This window comes from Solea senegalensis, linkage group LG1 (genome assembly GCF_019176455.1).
Source record: "Solea senegalensis isolate Sse05_10M linkage group LG1, IFAPA_SoseM_1, whole genome shotgun sequence".
Taxonomy (NCBI): domain Eukaryota; kingdom Metazoa; phylum Chordata; class Actinopteri; order Pleuronectiformes; family Soleidae; genus Solea; species Solea senegalensis.
The window spans coordinates 13,260,382-13,286,409 of NC_058021.1; the positions used below are offsets into that span (position 1 = coordinate 13,260,382).

The 26,028-nt window shown below is 43.3% G+C and overlaps 1 protein-coding gene across 1 annotated transcript; it reads right to left on the reverse strand.

Annotated features, from left to right (window-relative positions):
• Positions 1-26,028, reverse strand: bcl2b (BCL2 apoptosis regulator b). The gene is made up of 2 exons (XM_044019317.1): positions 24,913-26,028; positions 1-2,740 (listed from the first exon to the last, which is right to left on the reverse strand). The coding sequence occupies exons 1-2, from the start codon at positions 25,459-25,461 to the stop codon at positions 2,603-2,605; spliced, it is 687 nt and encodes a 228-aa protein (XP_043875252.1). The 5' UTR covers positions 25,462-26,028; the 3' UTR covers positions 1-2,602.

The following is a 26,028-nucleotide window of genomic DNA, read 5'->3' on the forward strand; positions in this document are numbered from 1 at the left end:
TGCTTGAGAAATCTGGTTTATTATTAGGAACAATGTGATCCCACTAGCTTATTGTGGATATAGCAGTAAACAACAGAAACACAATTCACTTTCTTTTCTTTTTTTTTTTAAGTGCTACAGGTTTTTTTGCGATTATAGACATAAAACAGTACAGCAACCATCGTGCCCTACATTCATATATGCACAGAGAATATAAAATGACAGTATATTGCTGTGAAACTGCTCCGAAGTCACCCTCTCTGTTCGTCTCTCGCATACACATCACTGGAATATCACGCACTGTGTTGTGACGATGAGCATGTGTGTGCATTTGTACGTGATAACTGAGAAAGTTGTGGGTCAGGCAGGTGAACATTTTACAGTTAAGCACTGAGTTATGATTGGAGCACAAAGTTAATGTGATATAGTACAGTAACACTAGACAAACCCTCCACAGAGAGAGCCAGAGCGTGATCACCAACCCTCACAGGGGAAGGGGAAGCCACATGTATTCTACTTTTGTTTTTGTGTTTTATTTCTTTATTTCTTATTTTGTTTTGCTTTTATTTTATTTTCTTTTTTTTTTTTTTTTTTTTTTTTTTTTTTTTTTTTTTAAATCAAAGATTAATACAAGTTAACTTTGGTTTCCAGCTCTCTATAACCATACTGTTAATTTGTGGCAGTTTAAGCTGTAAATTAAAGTGAAATCAACAGTATAGCAGCCATTAGCCGATATTAATACGACACAGAAATTCACTTTTTTTTTTACTTTTTTTGTTGTTGTTGGTGTTGTTGTAATAGCAGCCAGGAAATAATGTAGTTACAGTGTTATTCCATAGAACAGAAGTGAAAACGTCTCATTTATCATCAAAGAACTATTAGAAATCTGATCTGGTACCTCTCAATAAATAGAAAATGCAACTTCCTTGTTGTTATTTGTTATTCTCTAACCTATTCTGTTATAAATATGGCTACACACAATGTTGATTGTGCGGAGACAGTAACCGTGCAACAAAGAAAGTTAAAGATTTTTTGAATGACAGAGAACTCAAATTACTTTTCTATAACCAACTTTTTTCCAAGAACTGCAAACAACAATAAAACATCCCAGAGCTGATGCTAGCCTTTCCAAACGTTCTCTCAGGCTGTAACACAAGACAAACGATACCTTAAAGGGAAAAAAAACAGGCTGAACGGAACAAATTAATGGGTGAATGGATCTGCAGACTGGAGAGAGAGCGGGGACGTCTCAGGTTTCAGCACACGGGACTCACTGAGACTCTGCTGCTGTGCTGTTTCACTTACTCGTCTCATGCCAAATGACAGAGCAGATTCTGACATGACAGAGTCACTGTGTGGCCTCGGCAGCTGGAGGAGCCACGTGTTGACCGGTCAGCTCCGAGTGAAGAGTACAAAAACTGCAACACAGAGATAGAAAATACAAACTGGTCGCTTCGTGCGAACAGTGTGAGCCCTGTGGAGTTTCTGAGGTGAAATAATTAAGCTTGTTTACACTTTGCTCGAGAAATGCACTCCAAAAATCCCATATTTTTTCTTACGCTGCAGAGGAGCCTTCGCCCATAATAAGCCCCCAAAAATAATAAAGAGAGTTTTTTGACTTTGACTTCACTGTTTTGTGCTGAGCTCGTTGTTTCTTGCGGTATATTCATTTGAATATGTCATTCCTCAGCAACAGCAGACTTCCCTGGTATGTTTTTCACTCCAAAAAAAAAAAAAAACTCTGCTAGGATTTAGTGTGTTGCAAGAATAAAAATTAACATAAAAAAGGAAAAAAGTCAAACAAGGAGCCTTTAAAAACTTGGAGAAGCAGCTGAGCTCAGTCTGTCTCTGGCCCGTCCTCGATCAGAGACGGGGAGAAAGTAGTGAACGGCGTTCACCGGAGCTGTCCGAGGCTTGAAAAGCAGCAGACGCACACCAGGCTGGTTCCATCAGGATGTGTCCATTATACATTCTGAGCAGCTGTTCTGTGGAGGAAGTCCTTTGGAGGACGGCTGTGTGGAGGTGGGGGAGGCGGAGGGGGGGGGACCTGAGTCCACAGTTCAAACAGGGTTCTTCAACCAAACAAGCAGGGGTGGGTCTGCGGCTGTTTTCTCTCCAGCATCATCATCATCATCATCATCGTTGTCCCTAGACATCATCATCAAGGCCTTCAAACAGAGCTCTGACACATGCAGCATCTACACTAACACTCATATCATGACGTTCATGCTATAACTAGTACAGAAGCAGGCAGAACAAAACAAAACAAAAACAAAAAGAAGAAGAAGAAAAAAAAGAAAAGAGAGAGATGCATACCAGTGATCCCTCCACTCTCGGCTTAGTGCGATTACATCTAAGCCGTCTCTTTTCAAGAATTCCTCTGCTCTGCATGCGCCGCGCATCTGGTTCTTTCACTTGTTTTTGATTTGTGTCTGCTTTGACGTGAAGGGGGCGAGGAAGAGGGGAGTTTTGAAGGCTTTGAAGGGAGCCCGGGTTGGGAAGAGTCTGAAGGTTGTCTCTGAGGGGTCAGGGGCGGCTTTAAAAAAACGAAATGAAGAGAGGCACGAGGAAATAGAGCAGGATGTTGAGAAATAAAGTGGAGTTGACGGAGCCCAGGCCTCGCTCACTTCTGCGTCAGGTATGCTCCGATGGTGAGGCTCGCAGCCCCGAGTGCAGCCAGACCAAAGACGGTCTTGATGGAGGGCCAGGAGCAACTGAAGACTGACTCCCCCTGTCTGTCATACAGCTCCACAAAGGCGTCCTGGGAAAACAAACACACAGGAAGAGACAGTTAATTAACTGGGACTGTCGAGGAATTATGTGTTTACCTGTGTTTGTGTTGTTGCATCACTTGTTTTTTTTTTTATCTGATGGGTGTTGTCGGCGAGCAGACATGACGGCAGATAATACAGGCACACTGAAGATAAACACGACATCTGACAACACGATGAGCTGCCTCGATTCGAATGTGGTCACAAATCTGTCATTTCATGAATTTGGAAAAACCCCACAGGGTTTTTCTAAAATATCTGTGGACTGTAGTTTCTGATAGATGTTACTCAAACAGGAGGAAGTAGAACATGAGCTGTTGACTATTTACAGCAGTGGATTGATACACATTTATTATTATAGTGAGTATTTACAGCCATGGATGTGCAAGACTGACTCAATTCAAGTTCATTATAATAAAGGAACATTGTCAGTTTTTAACAGAGAGCATTTTGGCTGCTTTTTTCCATTACCGGGTTTAAACGTACATTATATACAGAGGCTATATGAATTTGCAATATAGAGTGTCTTATATGTGATGAAACATTTTTTTTCATTTTCACAAACACACCTGAGCAAAAAGTACTTATACTAGTAATGTTTAAAATCTGATTGAATTTGTGAAATTTGGAAATACGTAACAGTTCAAAGTTCACTTGGCTCGTTTTTATGAACAAAAAGAAAAGCAAAAAACGGTCTAATTTTGTGACTTCTGCGCAATTAGCGCTACTTTATATCACTACTAAAAATGCAATATAAACACATAAGAAAACGAAAAGCCTGTATATGTGACCTATAAACACACACTCCCACAGGATGTCCATATAAGGAGATGTGTATTATTCCCACTGCAATTTAGGGTGCACCTGCGGCACAAATCCCTGCCGTGTGAGCACCAAGGGTTAATATTGATTGACATTTCTTGCTTTGGATACATAGAAAACTGTTCACCGCACAATTATTATTATTATTCTTATCGTCATTAAAATAAATATTACTATTATTATTAGTCTCCATGTAAATGCTGGACAGTTGAAGCTTTACCCTTTAAAGCAGAGGGGTCAAACTCAAATGAACTGGGGGCCAATGAGGGGGCCGGTCAGTGGGAAAAACAACTGTACAGTAGCGAGTGGGCAATAACATATAAAATTACAATATTCCATCATTATATCACAATAAAGACATAGGTGATGATTGTTCCCAAATTTCAAAGTAAAAGTCTTTGTTTTGATATGGAATGATGTATACTTCACGATAAATTAAATCTATTATAATATCAAAAACAGACACAAATAAATGTGAAATTAAGTAAATATTTCTACTTCGATTGCCAATATAGTTGGGGTTGCTTTAATTCTGTTTGTGATGCAACACTGAATAATTAAGCTTTAAATATTCAAAACATCCATTTACAGTCGTTGTTTTTTTTTCTTTTAGTTTTCACAGACTTTAGTGTGAGCAGTTTTTATAGGAACAGTTTTGGTTGTTTTGTCTGTATAAGTGTCTGCATGATGTAGTTCAGTTGCGTCCATATCCGTGTTTTTTGGGAGGTGGCTATGGGAGTCTGAAAGATGAACACAATGCAAACTCTGTGCTTGCATCAATCTTCGGAAAGACCCATTAAGATGTAAACAGTGTTACTACATTTAGGTTGGCAGCGGATCCAGCCATCCACTGTTAATTGTCTCTCCTACACTCTCCTACGCACAACCACAGACGCAACACACCCAGAAGCACACAATAAACAAACAGGGGAATCACAGAGAGCCCGTTCGAAACTGCATATCAACATTTTTTTTTTCTTTGCATGTGGACGTGCACCGCAACACTCGAGCATTAGCATTAATATATTAATGATGCTTGTGTACGCGCTCTGCTGCTAACAAACTGAGAGAGAGAGTGAAGCACACAGGCTCTCCACACTGAATACCATGGATGTGTGTGTCTTATAATAGGAAATACAGACATCTGCTCACAAGAGGTGACAGCAGGAACAGCTGGACAGGAAGTCATGGCGCTAAGCCGCTAAACCAGACACACACACACACACGATTATCCTAAAACTAAACTACTATAGTGCATCATAGCCACAGTGTTTCCAAATGAATATGAACCTTTAAGTGTCTAAATAAAACTTGACCTTTATGTGGCAAATTGTTTAGCAATTCCCTGAAATATTACCCCCTGTTCCCAAGGGAGTCTATCGACGTTTAATTTTAATATGTCTCCGCTGCAAGTCGGAAGTAAAATGTGAGTCTGTGTATAAATTGCGGTTAAGATGGAATATAAATGAAGTTGAAATAGTATAAACAGCGATTACATCATGCAAAGTCTTCCACAGCTTTGCAGTTATTGTGTTTTGTGTCAAACTTGAACTGGAAGACGCACGTTTTATTCGACCTTGATCTCGCGGGAACAAAACTGGGTCATTGTACTCTTTTCCACAAGTGTCACGTGTTAATATATAGCTTCCTATAATCAAACAAAAGCCCACACAGGACTAAAAATGGCACATCCATTCTGAAGTTCAGCGCCGAGACAGAAGTATTTCCTGTTTCCCTCTCCTCCCTTCCCGTTCCTCTGGCATTCTTGAGGTTGGGGGGGCCGGTCGGTGACACAGAGGAGGAAGGATCAGCAGTTTCTTCCCAGTTTAGATCCTCTTTATTCAAAACACACCACACTCTGAAATCAGCTGGAAATAGCTTGAACCACACGGGTGCATTTCCTTTGTTGCAGCTGAGCAACTTTATTTATCCAGGGCTTAAACAAGGGGCTAACCATGCTAAACAATGGAGCTTATGCAATGCTAACATGCTAATGCAGGGAGGGTAAAAATGTTGACTAATTCTACAGCGTAATGCTGACATATGTATTTCAGTGAAGTAGGCTACACTTAGCATTAAAGCTGCAGTAGGTGGAATCACAAGAAAACCAGATGAAGTCTCCTGGTTTGAAAAGTGAGGGCAAAAGCAGCAGTTAGCCACCAGGGGGCGACTCCTGGTTGCAAAAAGAACTGTTTGAATGGAAGTCTGTGGGAAAATGAGTCGACTTCTCACATGACATAACGTCAGTAAACATTTTCCCGATGAGTTGATGGTTCTCAGTCACTAGTTTCAGGTCTTTTTCAATAGAACATCATGTCAAATTTTCTTTTAGAGCAACATAGACGAAACAGAATGGTACGTATGAGTGGCCAGTGCTCGTTTGCAGGTGATGTTTGTGAATTTTCGGTTGCAAAAACTCCCCTGAGGTTAGTCAAAGTCTCCAGTAATTATCCAAACATACCTAAAGCTTAAAACAGTGACTAGAGGAGGAGAAAAATCATCAGATTTACATTATGCTGAAAGGTTCCTATGGGAATAACAGATTAATAACACCAATATGTTGCCTATACTGCTATGAATATATTACATGTAACATTTTTCCATTAAAATATCTAACAACAACTAGACTACTCAGTCTCATTCATCTTCCACCACGTTATGCTCCACATGAGGGTCGCGGGGGTGCACTGGTGCTGATCTTGGCTGACATAGGGTAAAAGGCAGGGTACACCATGGACATGTCACCAGTGACACATATAAAGACAAACTCGGTCTTTTGTTACTGTTTTGATTGAGAATAGCAATCTAACTATTGCTAACCCTAAGCCTAACCCAACGCTGTCCTCTCTGAACTATAAACAAGCCCTGCCTCTCTCACTGAAGGCTTGGTTACCCCCCACTTGTGCCCTCCAGGGTTCAGGTACTAATTATAGAATGAGCTCTTCAGTGAGACCTCCAGCTGAGCTGAATGTCTTGGTGGTCAAAACCACTGCTTTTATTGTACTTCTTCTACTAGAGTTCTGGAAATCTGTTGAGGGAACAGCACCAAACAGCCACTGAAGACCCAGCACAGACTGCCTGTACCTGACCACCATCAAGGCTAGAAATAAAAAAAATGACAACCTCATGATGCGTGTCCTTGATATGTCCCAGACAGTCAGCATAGATTATCATCTATTTAAGTCTGAAACAAAAGCGAGCCAATTACAGTAAGAGGTTCGCAACAGCGGTGATGGATGTTAAAAGAATCCCACAAGGACAGGGATGGTAATAACTCCAGAGTGAGTCAGGGGAGAGAGAGCAGCGACAGAGGAGGGGAGGAGGGGGTGTCAGGTGGATATCATGAGACTGAGGCATGCTTCACTTCACTGGAACTTTTTTCACTCACACGTTAGCGAGCAGCGCTGCCACACAACCATGTGAGCGGTGTGAAAAACAAACTCTCTTATTTTCTCCTCCCTCTCTTTTCTCTCTCCCCCCTCCTTCTCCGCCTGCGTTGACCGCCATTGCGAAAAAACCCGAGCCTTTTGGAGAAAGTCACACTAACAATAAGCAGCTGGCAAAGGAGGACACAGAAGGGTGGCAGGGACAGTAGAGGACAAAACATCTGCATTCATCACATCGACAAAAGACTATAATCCTCAGAAACTCATCTTTGCCCTGCAGCAAACCATCTGCCACAAGCAGCAGGTGTGCATCTGGGAAATAAAGTCCTGGCTGCAACTCACTACAGTATTCAGGTTTTTGGATCAATGGCTTTTAAAAGGTCACAGCTGCCCCACAGAAGCCATGAACCCAGAGGGGGAAAATGCCACGCCAGGTTTACACACTCCCTTCCTCTCGTTTTTACTGCAAACAATGAATCCCTGGGAGAGACACATACAGAGTAAAGGAGTCAGACTGAACAGTAAAGACTTGAGAGGAGCTCATACTCAGCCATGTTGGGGTGGCAACTCGCTGCCTGAGTGTCATTGTTACCCGGGCTGGAAACTCCACACATGATTTGCTTTTCCCACCGGCAGGAAAGAGCTTGTCGCCGACCTCTGATTTGTTTTTCACATGATTTCGACCTCCAGGTTTTGCTCACGCGCATAAAGAATGTCACTGTTGTCTTTGTAGGATGGCCTTTTTGCTGTCTTAAGGGCAACAGGAAATAAGCCTACCAAAGATGTGCCAACTCCTTTGGGTATCCCCTGGCTTATGTGGAGGATAATGAGTCATCTTGTGCACTCAGCTGTACCTCCGTTGAAACCCCAAGCAAGTGCTTGGCCAAAACAGAGAAATGATTAGGCAGTGATCTCTGTTTTGGGACGTTTGTGTGGGTAATTGCGGGCAGGCTGAGCCTGAGAGAAAGGAATGAGGGTTAAAGTTCAACTTGTAATTAAAGTGCCTGTTGTGGCTTTTGCTGCTATATCCACTTGTGAAGCGAGCTTCTCCCCACGCTCTGTTTATTTCCTAAGCATTCATATAGTAACACACTTACAATATTGCATACGCTGCTGCTCTTTGACTTTCTAATGAGCTTCTCGCAGACTTTGCCGCAGCTAATTAAAGTCAAACGAAACTCCCATTTCGGGAGCCACGGGGAAGTAATGTGAGGGAAATCCAAGAAGGGCATATACTGTATATCCTGTAATGTAATTTATCAGTTTTTGATCAAAAATATAGGCTGTATTTACATATATATATACATATTATATATATATATATATATATATACCCATACCCCTGTCATGTATGTATTATTACTTTATGTATGGATATGTACACACACAGAGGAAAAAAAACAGCCGCCCTCTTGTCTGGCAGCAAGGTCAGCTTCGATCACGTCTCTGGAGCGAGACTGTCATCCATCGACTGGACTGGCAAAGACAAGATGACGGGCGAGTTTGTTGCAATAGTCATTACCCGGTGAAGTCCCCGCTGTGTCAGCATCAGCAAACAGCTTGGAGCTGGGGACACTGAGCGCCTCACAAATCACTTTACTGTGACAATAGTGCAACACCTGGAAACCGCAACGACAGCTGCGAACGGGAAGTTGCTAAGAAATCTACAGTAAAATAAGAAAACCACCACCAAAACATCATTTTTGCATAAGCAACACTACGGATGCTCACTGGTTTTCTGAGTTGTATGAGAGAAGTGAACCCATACCATCCTCACGTCCCAGGGAATATGAAAGGTCCAGTGTGTGATAATTAGTGACATCAATTGGTGAGATTGCACAACTACGGTGGCATTCACGTGCAAGATTCACTTCACTTTCCCACTCTCTCTGCACTTTCAGTCTTATTCTTTTTCATAGTGAGTTTCTGCTTCAAAATGAAATGAAATGAAACCCGTCACGCTGCTGTAGAAACATGTTGGCACAAGATGGTGGGCTCCATGAAGCAAGGGCCTTGGTTAAAGAACATAAAAATGGTTTCAAATCATTTTAAAGAAATTACACACTTGTAAAAAAAAGACGTATGAATGATATATTAAATTTATGCCAGTAAATCCTCTTAAATGTCGTCTATGAGGTTATTGTTCCCAGTTAAGTTGGAGGAGCATTGCTAACCGCCAACTACAAAGTGGATTTGTGACTTCTCATAATCATATATATTTTTAAAGCAAAATGCTTTAAAAACCTGGGGAACTTGTTTCAATATTTTCTGACAAACAGATATTAAGAATTTAGGCACATAATTAACTTAAGATTCAGTGCAAAAACAGTGTATAATTACATTTTACAATGTATCTTTAAATTGCCCGACTACTCCAGACAAAACCAACAAACAAAAAAAAGCTGTACAATTACAGTCTCCTGACACAGTGGCATCAAGTTAAACCATATTATTAGGGTATTAAGCACAAAGAGCATTTAACCACTCAGGTAGCTGACGGATGCACATCCTTTAAAAGGCCTTACAACAATCCCCATAAATGAATGAATAGCTTTTTAAATGTATTATCAGTCTGTGTGGGGCAAAAAAAGAGGATTCTAGACAACATTGGAAACCTTTTTAATCCTCCTCATCTAGAATTGAATTAATGTTTCACACGCGCATGTGTAAGTTCAACAGTCTTTACACTCGAGGTCATTACTCAGAACTCGGAGCGTAAAGGCAAAAACACGCCTTTTTGACGCTGGATACAACCCTAAAGGCTCATAAATATTCAAATTTGCATCAGCAGCAGCATTTGTGTGTTTACAAAACAGTGCATTCTCCCATGGGAGTGGGCCCGCTCCACTGGAACATGAAACGCGATCGCCTCTAAATCACCCACACTCCTGTGTTGTTGGGTTTTTGTTTTTTTTATTGTCGCCATTATTTATTGTCTGAACTGCCATATAAAGGACGACTGTAACTTTACACATGAGACTTTGGTTTCTTAGGAGATGAATAATGCTTCAGTAAACTTCCCATCAAGGAGGCGGTGGGAGGAGAAACACTGAAGTTAAACTGGGCAAATTGTGCAGAAGCATCCACTGTAGGTTTCTGAGGTTTTTGGGGGAGAACAGACGGATTTAGAAGTGACAAACACTGCTCATCTGTTCCCTTAACCGTGACTGAGCAACTGTATCCTTATTGCAGGCCATTTATTCTCGTTGAGCCTGTTGCTTTTTTATTGAAAATCTTTGATCCCACATAAAATGACTGCGCAACCCTGCAGGTTCAGAGGAGTGAGTGCGAGTGTTTCCTCCTCAGTCACCTTCTCTCCTTCTGCTCTCCTGGTTTATTGGCACGTCTGAACTGAAGCGCAGAGTATCATTTCTAATCAGTCGCTTGTGCATTCAGAGCAACGAGACACATCAAAGCAAAGGGAAAGCCGGGGAGACCATTCTTTTCTCTCACATTAAATCAGACAGCCCTCTGCAGCTCAGACAACACGTTTCTTTTATTCCTTAAAATGATCCGTTCCCATGATTCTGGCCTTGAAACCAATTTTAACCACAACAATTGATCCTCAACCCTTTACATATGATGAAACTTGGCACAATGGCTCACTGAAATAGATACAATGCAGCTCAAAGGTGATGTTTGGTGCGTCTGAGGATGTCTACACCAAGCCCATCCGGGGAGGAAGTGACAGAGTTAAGTCAGGCAGAAGTGCAGCTGCTGCGCTGCTGCAAATATCAAGAGACTTCTTCATCTCAGCTTCTGGTTCAGTGCTGCCCAGTTTAATAAAACAACTCTCATTTCAGCTGCACAGCCTCTGTAAAGGCCATTTATGATGCACAAGTACAGAGAGCGGAAAAAGGGCCAGTGAGTCACGATGTGCACACGTTTGGAGTGCATTAAACCTGGCAAGAGCGGCTTTCAAGGCAAGAACGGATGTCTGCCACGTTAGTGTCTAATAAATCTTAGTTCTCCCAAAGGAAGTCACACGTCACGCATCAGCAGCTCCAGTGACGGGTTTGCGGCTTCAAAAATCCATGGACACCGCATGGAAGCCAGTGAGCTGCGGTACTTTGCTGTTTTTGTGATCATTGTGTGAAACTCTCCATCCTTTTGTTCAAATTTCGCTCTCAGGCATGCAAGGGCACTTCTATAGAGAGCCAGTTGGTAATGGAATGGAGCATCTATGGCATTTAAAACATGCAGAAGCACTCACTGGACCGAAGGACAAGGTTGTATTTCCCATCCTGTCTATACTTTAGGTTCATTATTAGGCAATTTGTAACTGCTCTTATCAGCGTTTGATTGCTTTGTACAGGAAGTAAAGCACCCTTTATTTTTGGCAAAAACAAGGGTGCACGAGAGGCTGTTGAGATAAAAAAAACACTGATAGAGGCCGTGGGAATCAGTGGATTCCCAAGTGGCCTGTTGCTTCTCTTGTGACAGCAGAGATTCACTTCCTGTGAAAGGGGCAGTGTGCTGCTTCAAGTCAGATCCACTGAAGCTTTAAGACCTGGAGACCACACAACAGCCATTTGAGCAGCCAAGCTGATAACAAGCGAGTTAAAAGTAAATGCTTTCACATGGAGTAATGGCTTGTGTGGGAACTATAGACCATATACAAATAGTGGATATTGTCCCAGTGGGGGCGACTCCAATAAGTTCAAAAAGGAATCTACTTCAATGGAAGTCTATGAAGTCTAATATCTTTTTATTGGTGCCTGGTTGGAGGCGATGTCTGTGGATTTCCAGTTAGAAAAGCTCAACATTGCGCTGGTCAAATCACAACGCTCGTCGCCTTAAAACGGGAATTTAGATTCTTGTGTGTGACATCACAACCGGTTGCCATGGCGGGAACACCAGCTGCAGCAAACACAGTGTGAAGCACATGTGGTGGCTAATTGTCCTGATCTTGCCCCGACAATGAAGTAATGTGCTTTCTTGTAATGATGCATTGCTCACACTGTGGTTTTGTGTGCTTGCATCTGAGCTTTTCTTTCTTCTGAGCAATGATGTAACAAAGTTACACAATCGTTGTGTTCAAAAAAAAAAGGGGGCTTTTCACTCAACAGCGATAGGCCAGGCCTTTGTGAAAGACCTCAACAGTTCAGTTCAGTGTGAAATCACTTCCTGTGCTGATGACATCATCGTCTAGGCAGAGACTCTGGCTTCTCTGTGGTACAGCCAAGTATGGCTGAATCACAGACTCTGTGCGGGTAACTAGGGAAAGAGTACAAGCAAGCCAAACATGTAGTCACACTAATGCCGTAGAGAAAGGGTGTGGGGGGGGGGAGGTGGAAAGCTGCAGTTGGTTAGACACTGTAACCAAGAGATTTGTATTTGTTTTGAACCATTAGCTGCCTCCTAAATCTTAGCCCCGAGTCAAAGCAAAAAGCCCAACTGTAACAAAAGGGCAGGTTTTTATTTTCACTAAAAGCGGCAATGTTGTGATTTTGTCTTTGATGGAAGCCCAATTCGCCCCCGTAATTTAGGGAAGCATTGCCAAACAAGTCGAGTGTAATATCATCCGATAGAGAATTAAGCATGTCAGTGGAGGAGAACATATTAGGACATCAAAGCGATGTCAGCCAACGCCTCCTGCAGTCTCCTCTTTCATAGACGTCTTGTATAAAGTCAGCTGCTAAATGAAAGCTTGTCAGTTTTGGCAGGAGGGCACTGGAGCGGTTTGTTTCACGGAGGCCGGGTTTCAGATTAAGCTACCGCGCCTCCATGTATGCATGTAAATGAGAGTGAGGCCGCGTCATGCGACAGGACATGCTGCGAGCACCGCGGAGCATGCAGCGCAACACTGAGGAACTCAGATGTCCGATAACGTCCGAGGAAACAGTCATAATATATATGTGCGAGGTGCAGCGCCACCGCGAGCAAACAAGAGGAGCTGGAGTGAGCGGAAACATTTCCGCACAAAGTCACAGTGACAGCATCTGCTGCCAAGTGCATTCATTCAAATTCTGTCATTTATTCGACGCTGTTGACACACTGGGAGAAATACTGTGCTTTTTTTACTGCAACAGTCTTCCCTGAAAGCTGTAGGTAATTGTCAGTTTGCACTCTTCTTTTAGAAATAAGGTACCTAAACAAGTAAACCCACAGAAACCCACAGGGATCGACAATATTTTACAAATAACAGAGAAAAGAGTGCGAGAGAGTACAGTCGAAAAAACGCAGACTGTCCTGTGATTGGCCAGGTGCCTGGAAGTGAGGTAATTAGCACGTCAGCTCTCAGATACACAGCTCCCCCTCTGGCACGGTGGATGCTCTGCATCTCAGCAGCTATAACGAGAGTAGTTCTTCTTCTTCTGTGGCTGAATGTACGCAACCGGATGTGCCCGGACTAGTGCCCTCACCAGGAGGCGCTACGGCGTCGAGAGGAGTGGTGAGGTTTCCTGATGACATCATCAGCAAACGGAGGTGCCTTTCTGCTTCGCAGAGCCCAGGAAAACAATAAAACCCTATTTAATACACAGGATGGAAGCAAATGTACTGCAAGACTGAATTATAGGACGTTTGTCGGCGATTACTTTTAAGGTGTTGTACCTGTTCTATTGGTTCCTTCGCCGTCTGCCATTGTCACATTTGCATCCGCTGATTAAAAACTAACGCTGGCATTTGGGCAGACAAAAGGCGACGTCAGTTCTGGAAGGAAAGCCCAGCTTCCTCACAGACTGAAAATTGTGAAATGTGTGACAAAACATCTCAATGCTGCATGAGGTCATTTATTAACATGGGGGAGGGATATAATTATTCCTAACACAACTTCAGCGTGAAAAATCGAAGCTGGTGTCCTCACAGCCCACATCACCTCTGTTTTCAACACAGGCGTGTTCTCCACAGAGAACCCCCTCCCCTCTCTTGTTCTTCTTTCTTTTCTCAGACTGGGAATACTGGGGGAAAAGTTCAATGACCTCTCTCTCTCTCAGGCAACCAGCTGATTTTCATCCAGGCCGGGGGAGAGGAATGTGAGGAATGCATTGATGTGCGGAGACAAACAACTGCACTGTGCGTACCCAGGAGGCCTGATATGAGAAGGAATGAACTTTGAGATAATCGAGTCAACGGCAAGGAGCGCACTCTACGACTCGCACTTGTGTATTATGTCACAAAATAACACAAACTCAATAAATGAAAGTAATTAAAGCCTAATAAAGCAGCAAAGAGCTGGGGAGGACAGTCATTTCTACCACTCCCTGTGGAGTTCGGTTATAAAAGTGACCTTGGAAAAACTATGTGGATCGGTATACTTTAAAAAACGGGATTGTTTGAATTATCGTGGCAGGTTGGCTCCAACAAAGCTGTGTGACCTTCCCATTCTGTACACACCACGAGAGGAAAACAAGCACAGCCTCCATGGCGAATGATAATAAGGTGCCTATTGTGACATTGACGGTCTGGTGTGAAAATGTGCGGAAAGCTAATGAGACTCATGTCACTTCATAAATAGAGTTTCTTTTTGGGCTGGGGGTGGGGGGTGGGGAGGGGTGGCATTGTCTCTTTAGGATAATCCATGGAAAATGTTATTAGGTGCATTTAATGACTGTTTCCATGTAAGAAGCCTCGACGCTGGCGTGCACTGAAGTTTAGAAAACACTGGAAACACGTGTGAACCGCGGAGTGTCGAAAGTGTTTTTCTACTTTGTGCTATTCAGTGCCTGTGTAAACATTCCTGTGCTTTCTAGTCAGGAGCTGGATCAGCTGAGTGTCAGATGATTGTTTAGTCAGATGACTTTAACAGGAGACTGTGGAGTGAGCTAATCCAAAACATACAAAACATAAACTCAAACAGCAGGAACTCCAGTGAAATCAAAACCATTCCTTTATCAGCAGTTCTTGTTTTGATCCGCCAAACCGTGGCGACTATAACTCTAAACCTGGCTGCAGTGCATGTGGCGGTCACTGGACTGTCTGTTTATGAGCCTCCTCTCCCTGCTCACCCTTCCATCTCCTCCTCCTCCTCCTCCTCTATAACCCTGTTAGCTTCACCTTGTGATCAAAGACACCTTGTGAAGTCTGACTATTTCATCCTGTAAATATTTTTCAAACCCATAGCCTCCCTGGAGTGGAGGAATGTGGACTCATATTAATTCAAACGGGGAAAATATTGAAGGTCAAGGAGCCTAGGTGACTCCACTAATAGACTGCGTGGTATCAGAATATGAGTTTGCCCAACCGGCTGATAAAGTGGCACACTGGTAATCAAAGGTCTCTTCTTTTTTTCTTTGTCTTTTTTTTTTACAACAGCTTAATGAGATTCTGTTCATTAAATGGAGACAATATATTTCCTCGCTCTCGTTTTTTTTAACGCGCTTCTTTTTTTTCCAAAACCACAAGTGGTCATAAAATGTAAAAGATAAATGAAGCACTTTATAGGTCATTTTACAGAGATGATTAAACTACTGGTGGTTAGATTTGCAGACATGAGCCTCGTCTAGACATGTCACAGCGCTAACACCTCTATAAAGCAAAAACATAACTGAATCAAGGCATCTTTTGAAAAAATTATAAATAAAACAAGAACAACCATAATAATAATAATAATAAAGAAGAAGACGAAAAAACTGGCATAAATCACAAGAACACAAACAGACTTAAATCTCTGTGTTGTCAAAAAAAATACCCAAGAAGAAAAGGAATCACTGTCACTTTTCATGTTTTCAATCCTGCCCACTTTCTTTGAAGTACCATGTCGTTATTTGAGTTGCAATAACAGCCCTGCAACCAATTATAAAAGCAGCCCTCCACAGCAGACTCACAGCAATTGATGTAATATAACACTGTCATAGTCCTGGTTATGTTTCTGCCAGAATATTCCTGTCTGAAGTAGGTCTGCAGGCAGAGGTGGTCCCCAGGGGCAACAGCAGTGTCGCGCTGTGACAACAACAAAATGTCCTCACCACTGCAGCATGCTGACTACACTCGGGGTACATCAACACTGCTACGATTTCATTTGAAAACAGTGTTTAGCTATTAAAAACAAAAAACAAAAAAGGACCTGTGTCCACATCTGCGTCCATACTACCACACATATATCACAAGGTTATTCAGACTGGGCCTGTTTGTGCCCAATTCTTTCTTTTGTTTGATTAAATTCAGAATGAACAACAACGAGGTGAAACTAAAACTGAAAGTAAGCTTTTCTTTTCGCAGCTGGCATGCAAGTAAGCAGCTGATAAAACCCAGTCAGGGAGTGAATGCAGATGACTGTGTTTTCGAAATCAAAAGTTTTCACATAAAAAAAAAATTGAGCCAGTGGCGTTCTCAAACTATTCCATTTTCAGTACTAGAAGACGGAGAAGAAAAGAGGAGTACTGTGGCTGGCAGGTGTATTCACAGTGTTTTTAAATGAAGGAGTGGTGTCAATGCAGCCTCATCCTCTCCGGGAATACATTAGACAAAACAAAACAAATTATTTGTACTAGACCCCCGCCACAAACTTAACTGTGCATGGAAACGTACAGTTAAGTGACTCAGTTTCCAAACTTTAAGGACGAGCTGCTTTCTCTGCACCTGCAACAGCACAAAATGCAAGAACGTCTTGTGAGTTAACTTTTTTAACCTTAACCTCAGCATGAATTTCAATAAATCGCTCGTCTATGCCAGCTGTCACTTCCAGCCACTGCAGTTCAACTGCAGTTAATTGAGTCTTTGCTCAGAGATACCAACACAAACCATCGGAAACACTCAATCAATACAACATAGTCAAAGTGAAATCCGAGCGATGGCTGACCTCACTCAGTGTCCACTGAAACAGATCGCATTTCCTGTGGGCTGTTTTGCTCCTCTGCCAAATATCACATCGTGGAGGGGGGGGGAGAATTATTTACCCCAGACCTCCATGGACGAGGCAGAGAAATCTATTTACCATTATCTGGCTGTTGTCAGTTTTCTTATTTATTTATTTATTTATTTTTTTTTTGGGAGGGCACGTACTCAGCATTTCAGAGAGGAGGCAATAATGGCTTGCTGTTTGTTAATGGCCAGTGCTGTGGCTAGTTGCACCGGGAAATCCCAGCGGAGATGGTAGTGGTGTGTGTCTCTGTGTGTGTGTGTCTTTGCATGTTTTGTGTATGAGCACCACTAACAGGAAGCTAGGCACCCCGGGGCCATCTGCTCACTGCCATGGCTCACATGTCACCCTGTGACAACACAGCATTATTGATTCACACCATCACATCCACTTCTGTGTCTGCACACTGTGTGTGTGTGTGTGTGTGTGTGTACACAGCCATTTTGTGAACAGCAAATAATTGATTAGCACCAGGACATCCGCTTTTGTGTTTGCCAGTGTGTGTATGTGTGTGTGTGTGTGTGTGCGTGGACAAACCTGAAAAGGGTCAGTTCACCAAAATAACTAACTTGATTGAATAACTACATAATATTTAAGGTATGGCTGGTAGTGGTTGTGATAGAGAATAAACACAGATTGTATATCGGATATAACGGATATTTTCAGCTGCAAGAAACAACATCAAGTCTAAAAACCCACAATATGTCACCTAATCTGCTCCAAACAGAAGAAATAGCTAAGAAGTCAGAAGATCATGGGTTCACATGAATGCTAATGTTACTTCCTCTCAGCTATATGTGTAAACAACCAACAAGAAGGCGATGATAATCTGTCAGTGTTGCACTCCCACTTTCCCTGCTCCAAAGTGGAAACGACTCCTTTACAGTCTCTTGTAAAACAAAACAAAAAGTGTTTGTTTTCGTCATTAAAAATGAATTCTCCTCCAGGAACAGTGAGGTCGGTACTAATCTCACAAAGCTCTGTGGTTATTTTTGATATTAGGATCATTTCTCTATCCTGCATTTCACAAAGCAAGAGCCATTGTTGGGAATTGGGAATATAAAATCTTTTAAAGACTCTTTTCGGGGTTTGTCCCAAAAATATCTACAGAAGCGAGACAATAGGGGGAACCATTTAACCTTGCCCTAAATCAATATACTGTGTCGCTTGCAAGAGTGTGCCCAGTGGCAAAGTCACAGCGTGTCTCAGTAGGCTCCTCATTATCCAGCTCCCACTTTGACAGGGAAGGTCTCATCTGCCAACTCTCTAAAAGGTCCATTCCGACATTTTTTGTCTATGCAAATTATCAGTGGGTATGTGACGACAGAGCAAGCGTCATGGATAGCAGAGAAGCAAACAGTGTGTAATATGACAATTAAAAAGGACCACACAGGAGCAGTGATGGCAACGCTACTATATATAGAAGCCTCTCACGTGTTCCTGCATTTTTCAGGGATGTGGGGTGTTACCTGACACTGAAAGCCACGTCTCTGGGTATTAGTGTGTTGTTTGTAAAGGGACTGTGTGCACACGTGTGTGTGTGTTTAAGTGAGTGTGGTGTTGGCGGTGGAGTAAGAAACAGAAACAGGTAGCAAACGAGGATGAGGGAAAAAAAGAAAGCAAAAAGAGCTAAGTGTCTTAGACAGTTCAATTTGAGGGAAATGAAACAGGAAAATTGCAGTTTGAGGTGATTGATATGAGCAAGGTAAACACAAATATTTGCTTTAATTCACAAAATCCAGTCTGTATAGGCTGGCATGGCTCCAACAGCTTCTCCGAGGCACAAATAAACAGACACATACATCAGCGTGCTGGCTACCTAGTGACTGCTAAATGAAACAAGCTCGGCCCGACAAGAGAACAAAACCTGCACACACCCTCGGCACAGGAAAGGAACACCCAGGTCATCTCTATTATTTATTTACAGTCACCGCTCTCCAGCATACATTCCTCCGGGTCTCCTGAGCTCGCCCAGAAATAAGCACACAGGACGGGGTGGAGGGTCTCCGGGGGAAACTAGAGGTCATGGAAACAGGCAGAGCAATTTGGAAAGAATCATAAAATGATGTTCCTTTAAACTGTATGCTCTCTGCAACACATACACCAAAAGGTGCACATTACTGGTCCATTCATGCAGTTCACGGAATGCACTGAATGGTAAATCGAGTGTCCCGTCAAGTTGAAAAGATCTAAAAAAAGTCCAAGGAAAAAAAAAACCTTATTTGGGTGAATTTCGTCGAAGAGAAACGCTTCGCTCCTGTGATCAAGAATGACAGCATGTCTGCAGCGTTAGAGTCAACGCCATCTTATTGGCATAAAATGAAAGGATTGCAGTTCAACTTTTGAATAAATGGCTGAATTATTTATCATCCCGCTGCCACAAAAGCTCACGTTTGTTATTGTGTGTAACGAAAGTCTGTGAGCCAATCTAGACCTTCTGTGAGAAAAATCCTACTTGTGTTACAGTGGCGTCACTTGTTGCAGCTTTTCATGTCGTCCTCAGCACTCATTATATGTCTAGGGTTTTAAAAGAGTAAGCATTCTTATTAATTAACAAAAAGTTGATTTTCAGCAGTGATGCAGATACTTCCAGCTCTGAAACGGACTTCATAACTCATGCCATTCAGACGGACACACTCAGACCCAGAGAGGCACGATATCCCCTAAAGGAAAGTATTCATGTCAGTTTGATTCAAAAGTTACAGCCCGACTTACAGTCGCCCGACTGAAGGGTGTAAACACAGTGGCAGATGGTGAGCGACTGAGGCCTGCGTAGGAAAAGGGGTACAGTGCAGGGGGGGAAATCTTGGCCGCTTCTCGCCACACTAAAGCCCTTTGGTCGCGCAGTCTCTGTTACACAGCTCCACAACAAGAGATAACATTGTTGTCCATATCTCCAAACCCTCGCTCTCTCTCAGTTGCAGAGACTTCTACTTTCACAGCAGTGAAATGATGTTATTTCTCTGTTTTCAAATTATGGGTGGGAGAGAGAAACCATGAATGCTATTTGCATGAGTAATCGCTGCTCTGTCTGACGCATGGGAACGAAAAATCAGAGTCAGTCCCACAGTCCAGACCGACACAACGGCTACAAACTGACAGGCAGAAAAGGGCTCACGGAGTGAAAAAGAAGATTTCCAGCAGGATCAACTATGACTTTGAATGCAGAGCTTATTATGAACATGCTTTCTCAAATGTAGAATTCCGTTCATTCTCGAATGAGGCTGCTTTTTGTCAGTTAAGCCTATGGAAGCGCAGCCGTGAACACCCCCATACATGGTGCCGTGGTTAGCATGGACTTGTGAAAAATAAAGAATTAGGAGAATCAAGGAGTTAAATATTGAATACAAGTGAGATTTTCCTTTTTGGCTCTGCTGTCGTGGACTGTATGTGCCTGCTGCTTTTCAGTTTGGTTTTCATTTCCTCTCCTCTACTACGCAGACATGTCACCTATATGAAGATTAATGACTTCCTCGCTGTACTAAATCCACTCAGCCACAACAAGGGAGTATTGGGGAGTAGCCAGATATCCACAGTACCGTAGCAACATGCGGGTCCCACCCGTTGAGAGCAGATTGTGCTCAGGGAATCCCCCACTGGCTGGACCCAAACCAAGCCAACATACAGTATATTGTCCTGTCCTCATACAGAAAAATAGGCCACCTGGTTAGCAGCATTCCTCAGACACCTGATCCTCCTGCTTCAACAATGACTTTACTCCTTACTCTCATCTTCTACACGAAAATAAAGCCATGTTTCCATCACGGTACAGTTGTTTGGTACCGTTTGGAATGGTAAAGCTCTCGGTCAAGCTTGCGTTGGTAGGCGGGATGTGCACTGTGTCCAGTGGCTGTGTCAGCGAGATACGTAGACATACACAACAGACAACAACACAACAGTGAAGAAACACCCGTCGCAAGGGAGCGACACTTTTCTGTCGCCCAATTAGCCGATTGCCGCGGGTCTTGCTCCACCCTGACCTTACCGTACCATTACTCTGGTACCCCAAGGGAAGGGTACTGAAAAAGGGAATGGTTGGGGCCGGTTATTGGTACTGTTCCTAACGTAAACGCAAAAAAGAAATATGTACCGAACCAAACCGTTCCACTCAGTCGAAACATGCGCATAAATAACAGCTAATGCAGATGTAGCATACATGTTATTTTAACCTGAAGGTAATAAAGTTAGAGAATTTAAGTGCTACATTGTATACATGTGTTGCGTTTCCATCATGGTATGGGTTGGAACGGTAAAGCCCTGGGTCAGGCTTGCGTTTCAACTGAGAACAGTACCAGACCTATTTATTTGGGAGGCCATACGTAGCGTGACGACAAGGAATGTGACACAACTGACAACAATGGAGGACATCCAGCAGATCTTTTTTTCTTTTTCGATTTGTAGCCGTTTGCCTCAACAAGTGACATTTTTAAATGTGCCAAAAAATGGAACGGTAGAGGCTGGTTATTTTGATACTATTCCTTATGGAATGGAAAAATACCAATTCTGTACCAAACCAAACTGTTCCACTCTGGCCCACTTGAACATGACGGCACACAACTAAAAGCGACACAATCCTGCAGGTTGTGAAACTGTTGTTTTCCTTTGCCGCACATTTGGGCATTTTGCGCTCTGTCAATCAAACCTCTGAGGTTAAGTGTGTAATTTCAGAGGTTTGGATGCTGCCTGCCACTTATTTCAGTCATTGGGTATTTACTGCGAGCGCCGGTAAATAAACACAGGTGCACCATATGTGAGTGAGACTGTAGCGCTCTGATGAGAGCATCTCTCTGTCACCACAAGGGCTGAATTCAAAACGGAGTGTTGAGGACAATGAAAGGACAGTGTTTCACATCCTGGAGTGTGGGAAGCTAATCGGTGCAGAAGAGCAGCAATTTCAACCTAAGCTAGGTTTTGCAAATACAGTCAGTGCATTGTTATTTTGTACGTTTTATTTAACTTCAACTATATTTGACTCACTGCTGATGCCTAGACTCAACAACAATTAGCAGGCACATTTGAGCTCAAATTGTCTCAGAAAACAACAGGAAACAGAGGGTTGGCTGATAGAAAGGTGTTTCCACACCACCCTCACATATCAAAATGCCAGTAAAAGCTTGATTAGCTCCCACCTTTGTTTTTAAGAGTAGTGGAAAATACAGGATTATCTGACCATGTTTGTTGCACATGATCAAGGCTGGATAGCTTCATGTGACAGAGATTCGTCTATTAAAAAAAATAAATAAATAAGAACGACCTTCTGGCAGACGGTGGATGAAATTATTAGGAAAGTATTAATGACCCACTTGTACCTCCACAAAATGTGGCCCCTAACTGGCTCGAAGTCCCTCAGAAAAATCCACAATTGAGTGGATTGGACACAGAACTGTAGTGCATTTGCTTCACTGCATTTTACCCAAGGCTTACGCAAATAAACCCACATTATTTCCAAACAGCGGCAGCCTTTGTCGCGTCCATACTGAGCAACAACTAAGGACACAGAGGTCATGTCCTCTGGTTTTTATTTGTGCAACTGAGGGTGTTCATGTGCATGAAAAATAATTTTTCATGAACAGGTCACTGCCCTGAGCAAGAATTAAACAACCTCTCTCTATACCAAAACTTAAATAAGTAAAAAACTGAGAATAAAACCGCCTCTTCAGCTCTAAGAGAACCTATGAATAACAAGTAAACAGCCTTTTTGTAAATTATTCCATTCATATTTCAATACCTAACTGACAAGTTTGTTAAAAAAGCAGAAGCTGAATATCACTAACACCTGCCTGCAGTGGCAGTTAGAAAAGGTCATGTAATAAGAGAAACACACACCTTAGGAAATTCCCCACCTGATAGATATTCAAATGAATACATGAATCAACTTCAATAGCTCTGAAAATCCAACACGCATAAACTGAGGCTCTGAAGCTTTCATGGGGATTATGTATTCTGTATTTGACTGTTTTAAAGTCCAGAATTTGAACCCAAATCACGGCTGCGATTTAAAGTGCTGAACCCAAACAGGTGACATACACTTTTAACTGTACAATCCTAAAAGACTGATTTCTCTCTCCACACAGCAGAGACACATCCCTCTTCATCCAGCTGGAAAACAGAGTGTCTGATGACCTACATTATTGTACAGTGAGCACAGGCTCCAGAGACCTGGAGCAGTTTCTGCCCGTGCCAGCTTCAAGGCACAGGTATAAAAAATAAAAAAAGCAGACAAAAGAGTTGCAGCCTCAATGCACGGAGGGACCGCATGTTAAACACAGCGGCTGTGGAGGAGCACTCCGTGTTCCTGGAGGGCCCTCCCTCTGCTGCTGCTGCCCCTTTGATATGTGCCACAACCTGCCACCTCCAGGGGCAAGGCACACTCAAGGGGAATGTTAAACGGTCCTTCCCTTTGAGAAGAAGTGTTCAATATGAATCATTGATGATTCCCCCTCCTCCGCTCCAAAACTGATACCTTCCAGCTAAGACATCCAAGAAGCACAAATGTTATGCTCTCACTAAGAGCAGCTCTGCTAATTAGAGGCTAATACGTGGCAGGTCGGTTGAAAAGTTGCAGAGGAGCGCAGAAGAGGAGCCTGCTTACTGGGAACAATGAACAAAAATGCACATTATTCATATGTGTGTCTGACACGTGTCCTCGTCTGTACCTGGAGCTAACTCTGTGAGCAGAACACAGCCATAACAACTGAAGCCTGACCAGCCAGTGCCAGAGGCCTCAGCAAATTGGACTGCGGGCAAGTATGCACTGTTAACTGAAAAATATCAGACTGGATTTCTGTTTCAACACATAATCACAAAACTATGTGCATGGGTTGCTTTAGTACATTGGTAGTGTGACTTCCAAGCATGGATGCAGCAAAAAAAAATGGAGGTGCATCATCTCACTCTCCAAACAAAATGCCCTGTCAAGTCGCAGTACACGATCTCTCCATCGCACAAGAAAACTCGCCAACAAAATAGACAAACGTACATCGCAATTATCTGCGTTGTAGTCACGGTGTTTGTGGTGGTCTAGCCACTCTCTGAGAAGCAGAATTCATTCACCAAGCAGGTCAGGCCACACGTGGTCATCACAGGGACACATATAGACATAAACAACCATCCACACTCACACCTACAGTCAATTTAGTGTCCGAATCAAAAATCAAAGTCCAAAAAAAAACCCAAAAACCTGAAACACAAACAGGAAGTGGGCGTCTACTATTCTTCTATTGAAGAAGACCTAAAGCAGGGAATTGGGAACATTAACCCCTCATGAAACGTGAGAATACATTTGCCATTCAAATTTAGCAGCCAGAGGAGTCGCCCCCTGGTGGCTAGCTGCTACTTCAGACATGCTTCCTTGACTTCCCTCTGCAAAGCAAAAGACAACAAGAGTCCAATGTTCTGTACTCAAAACAGGGAATGAGCCAGACTGAGATGCATCTGTAGAAATCTGATTCAGATCACATTTCAAACCACATCCAAATGTGGTTGGGAAGAAAAAAAACACACACATGTAATATGCTTTTTGACTTTCAAAGCCAATTATGGATTCAATTCAAATATGCAAAAATAATATAAAAAAAAATCTGATTTATGAACAAGGTTAATAAATGAGCACGTCTGGCCTCCTCCCTGCTGCTGGAGTCATGACTCAGTGCGTCACATCACAACTTCCCTCTGATACAAGAGGCTTAGGAGAGAGAATTAAATGCTTCTCTGATGTGACGCATCAAGTACTGGTTGTGTGAGCTCAGTTTTTCCTCTGGATTACGCAGACACATCGAGAACCCACTACACTTCCTAACATCTGCGTGGCTGCCACTGGCGCTCCACTTGAATGGGCGGGCTCTCGTCGGGAGGTGTGACAGAGAAAGCGTTGTCTGATTGGTCAGACCACGCCAACAGTCACGGAGAACCTCCAATCGGAGCCGCTCTAGAGTGAGGCCGATCATCTCGGACACATTCAGAGCTGGGTTATTTATTTCTTTATTTTCTTATTAGTTATGGTCGCCTACAAATGTGGTTTTGACGCGAAATACGCGTTCAGGTGTAAAGTAAACACATGTAAGCGGCTGAATTAACGGCGTAAACGAAGAGGACTTTTGCGCCACCGTGGCACAGAATTGCAAATCGCTAATCTACACGGTATCACACCTACCCATCCCCCGTTCTCTTTAATCCAGCTGTTAAGAGGTCCATTTAAATACTCTGTCATCCACTCCGCGATGTTGTCCACCTGGGATGACATGTCCTCCTTGGCCGCACACTCCACGCACACGGTGCCGCCGAACTCGAAGAAGGCGATAATCCGGCCCCAGTTCACTCCGTCCCGGAACAGTTCGTCTATCACCTCGGCGAATCTTCTCTGCGCCGTGGTGGAGGTGAGATACAGCTGCCGCGACATCTCCGTGAAGTCCGGCTGGTACAGTCTCTCCAGCTCGTCTCCAGCTTCGCGCAGGACTCTGTGGATGGCGGCGTGCGGCTCGGACGCGGGCTGTCGCCTACAGAGGTTGGGGCTGCTGTCATTGTCAGGCCCGGTGCTGGGTTCACGGCACCGGCGGACCAAAGTCGGTGGAGGGGAAACTATCGACCCGTTATTAGCGTCATCTTCATCCCGGACATCCCCAAACGACCACGCGTAACCACGTTTGGAGAGTTTATGGTAGATGTACTTTTCCACTATGTTGCGGTTACACTCGCTCGCCATTCCGGCTGAATTTGGCACTGAGTACGCACACAGAGTGACCTTAAATCAAACGCATTATGCTCGGATATGTGCGCCGTACACTCCTCCAGCACGGGCTGGTCCGAAAATCGGTCAACTATATTCAAATGCGAGCAATGCAAATCCCTGCTAGGCAGCGGAAAAAAAGAAGCTTTTCAGAGTTGAAGCAATTCTTCAATTAAAGCCAAACAGGAAACGTTTCAAAAACCCAAATTATGTCCGACTCCTTTCGGGCAGCTGTCTTCATTTCCCGAACCCTTGGAGAGACACAGGCGACCTTCTCTTTGCGTGGTAATCCACTATGCGGAAGACGGTTGGAGTGGTGTTGCTCTCCTGTGCACACAACCCAGAAGTGAATATGTTGCACATAAAGAAAACATGAATGAAGGCCTGAGTTGTGCGCGTCCGACGGGGCTTCAAACGCCACCAACTGTTTTAGCAGCGTTTACGCACGACCGTGCGCGGGACTGTGAGTCAGACAAGGTCGGACTGAGTCCTCTTCTTCCACGATTGCTCCTCATATCCTGCTCAGCAGCGGCAGATCACCCT

Coding starts and splice junctions, on each gene's coding strand:
- bcl2b (XM_044019317.1), bottom strand. CDS start 25,461: ATGGCGAGCGAGTGTAACCGCAACATAGTGGAAAAGTACATCTACCAT. Junction 2,741..24,912: donor TTAAAGAGAACGGGGGATGG/GTAGGTGTGATA, acceptor TTGTTTTCCCAG/GACGCCTTTGTGGAGCTGTA.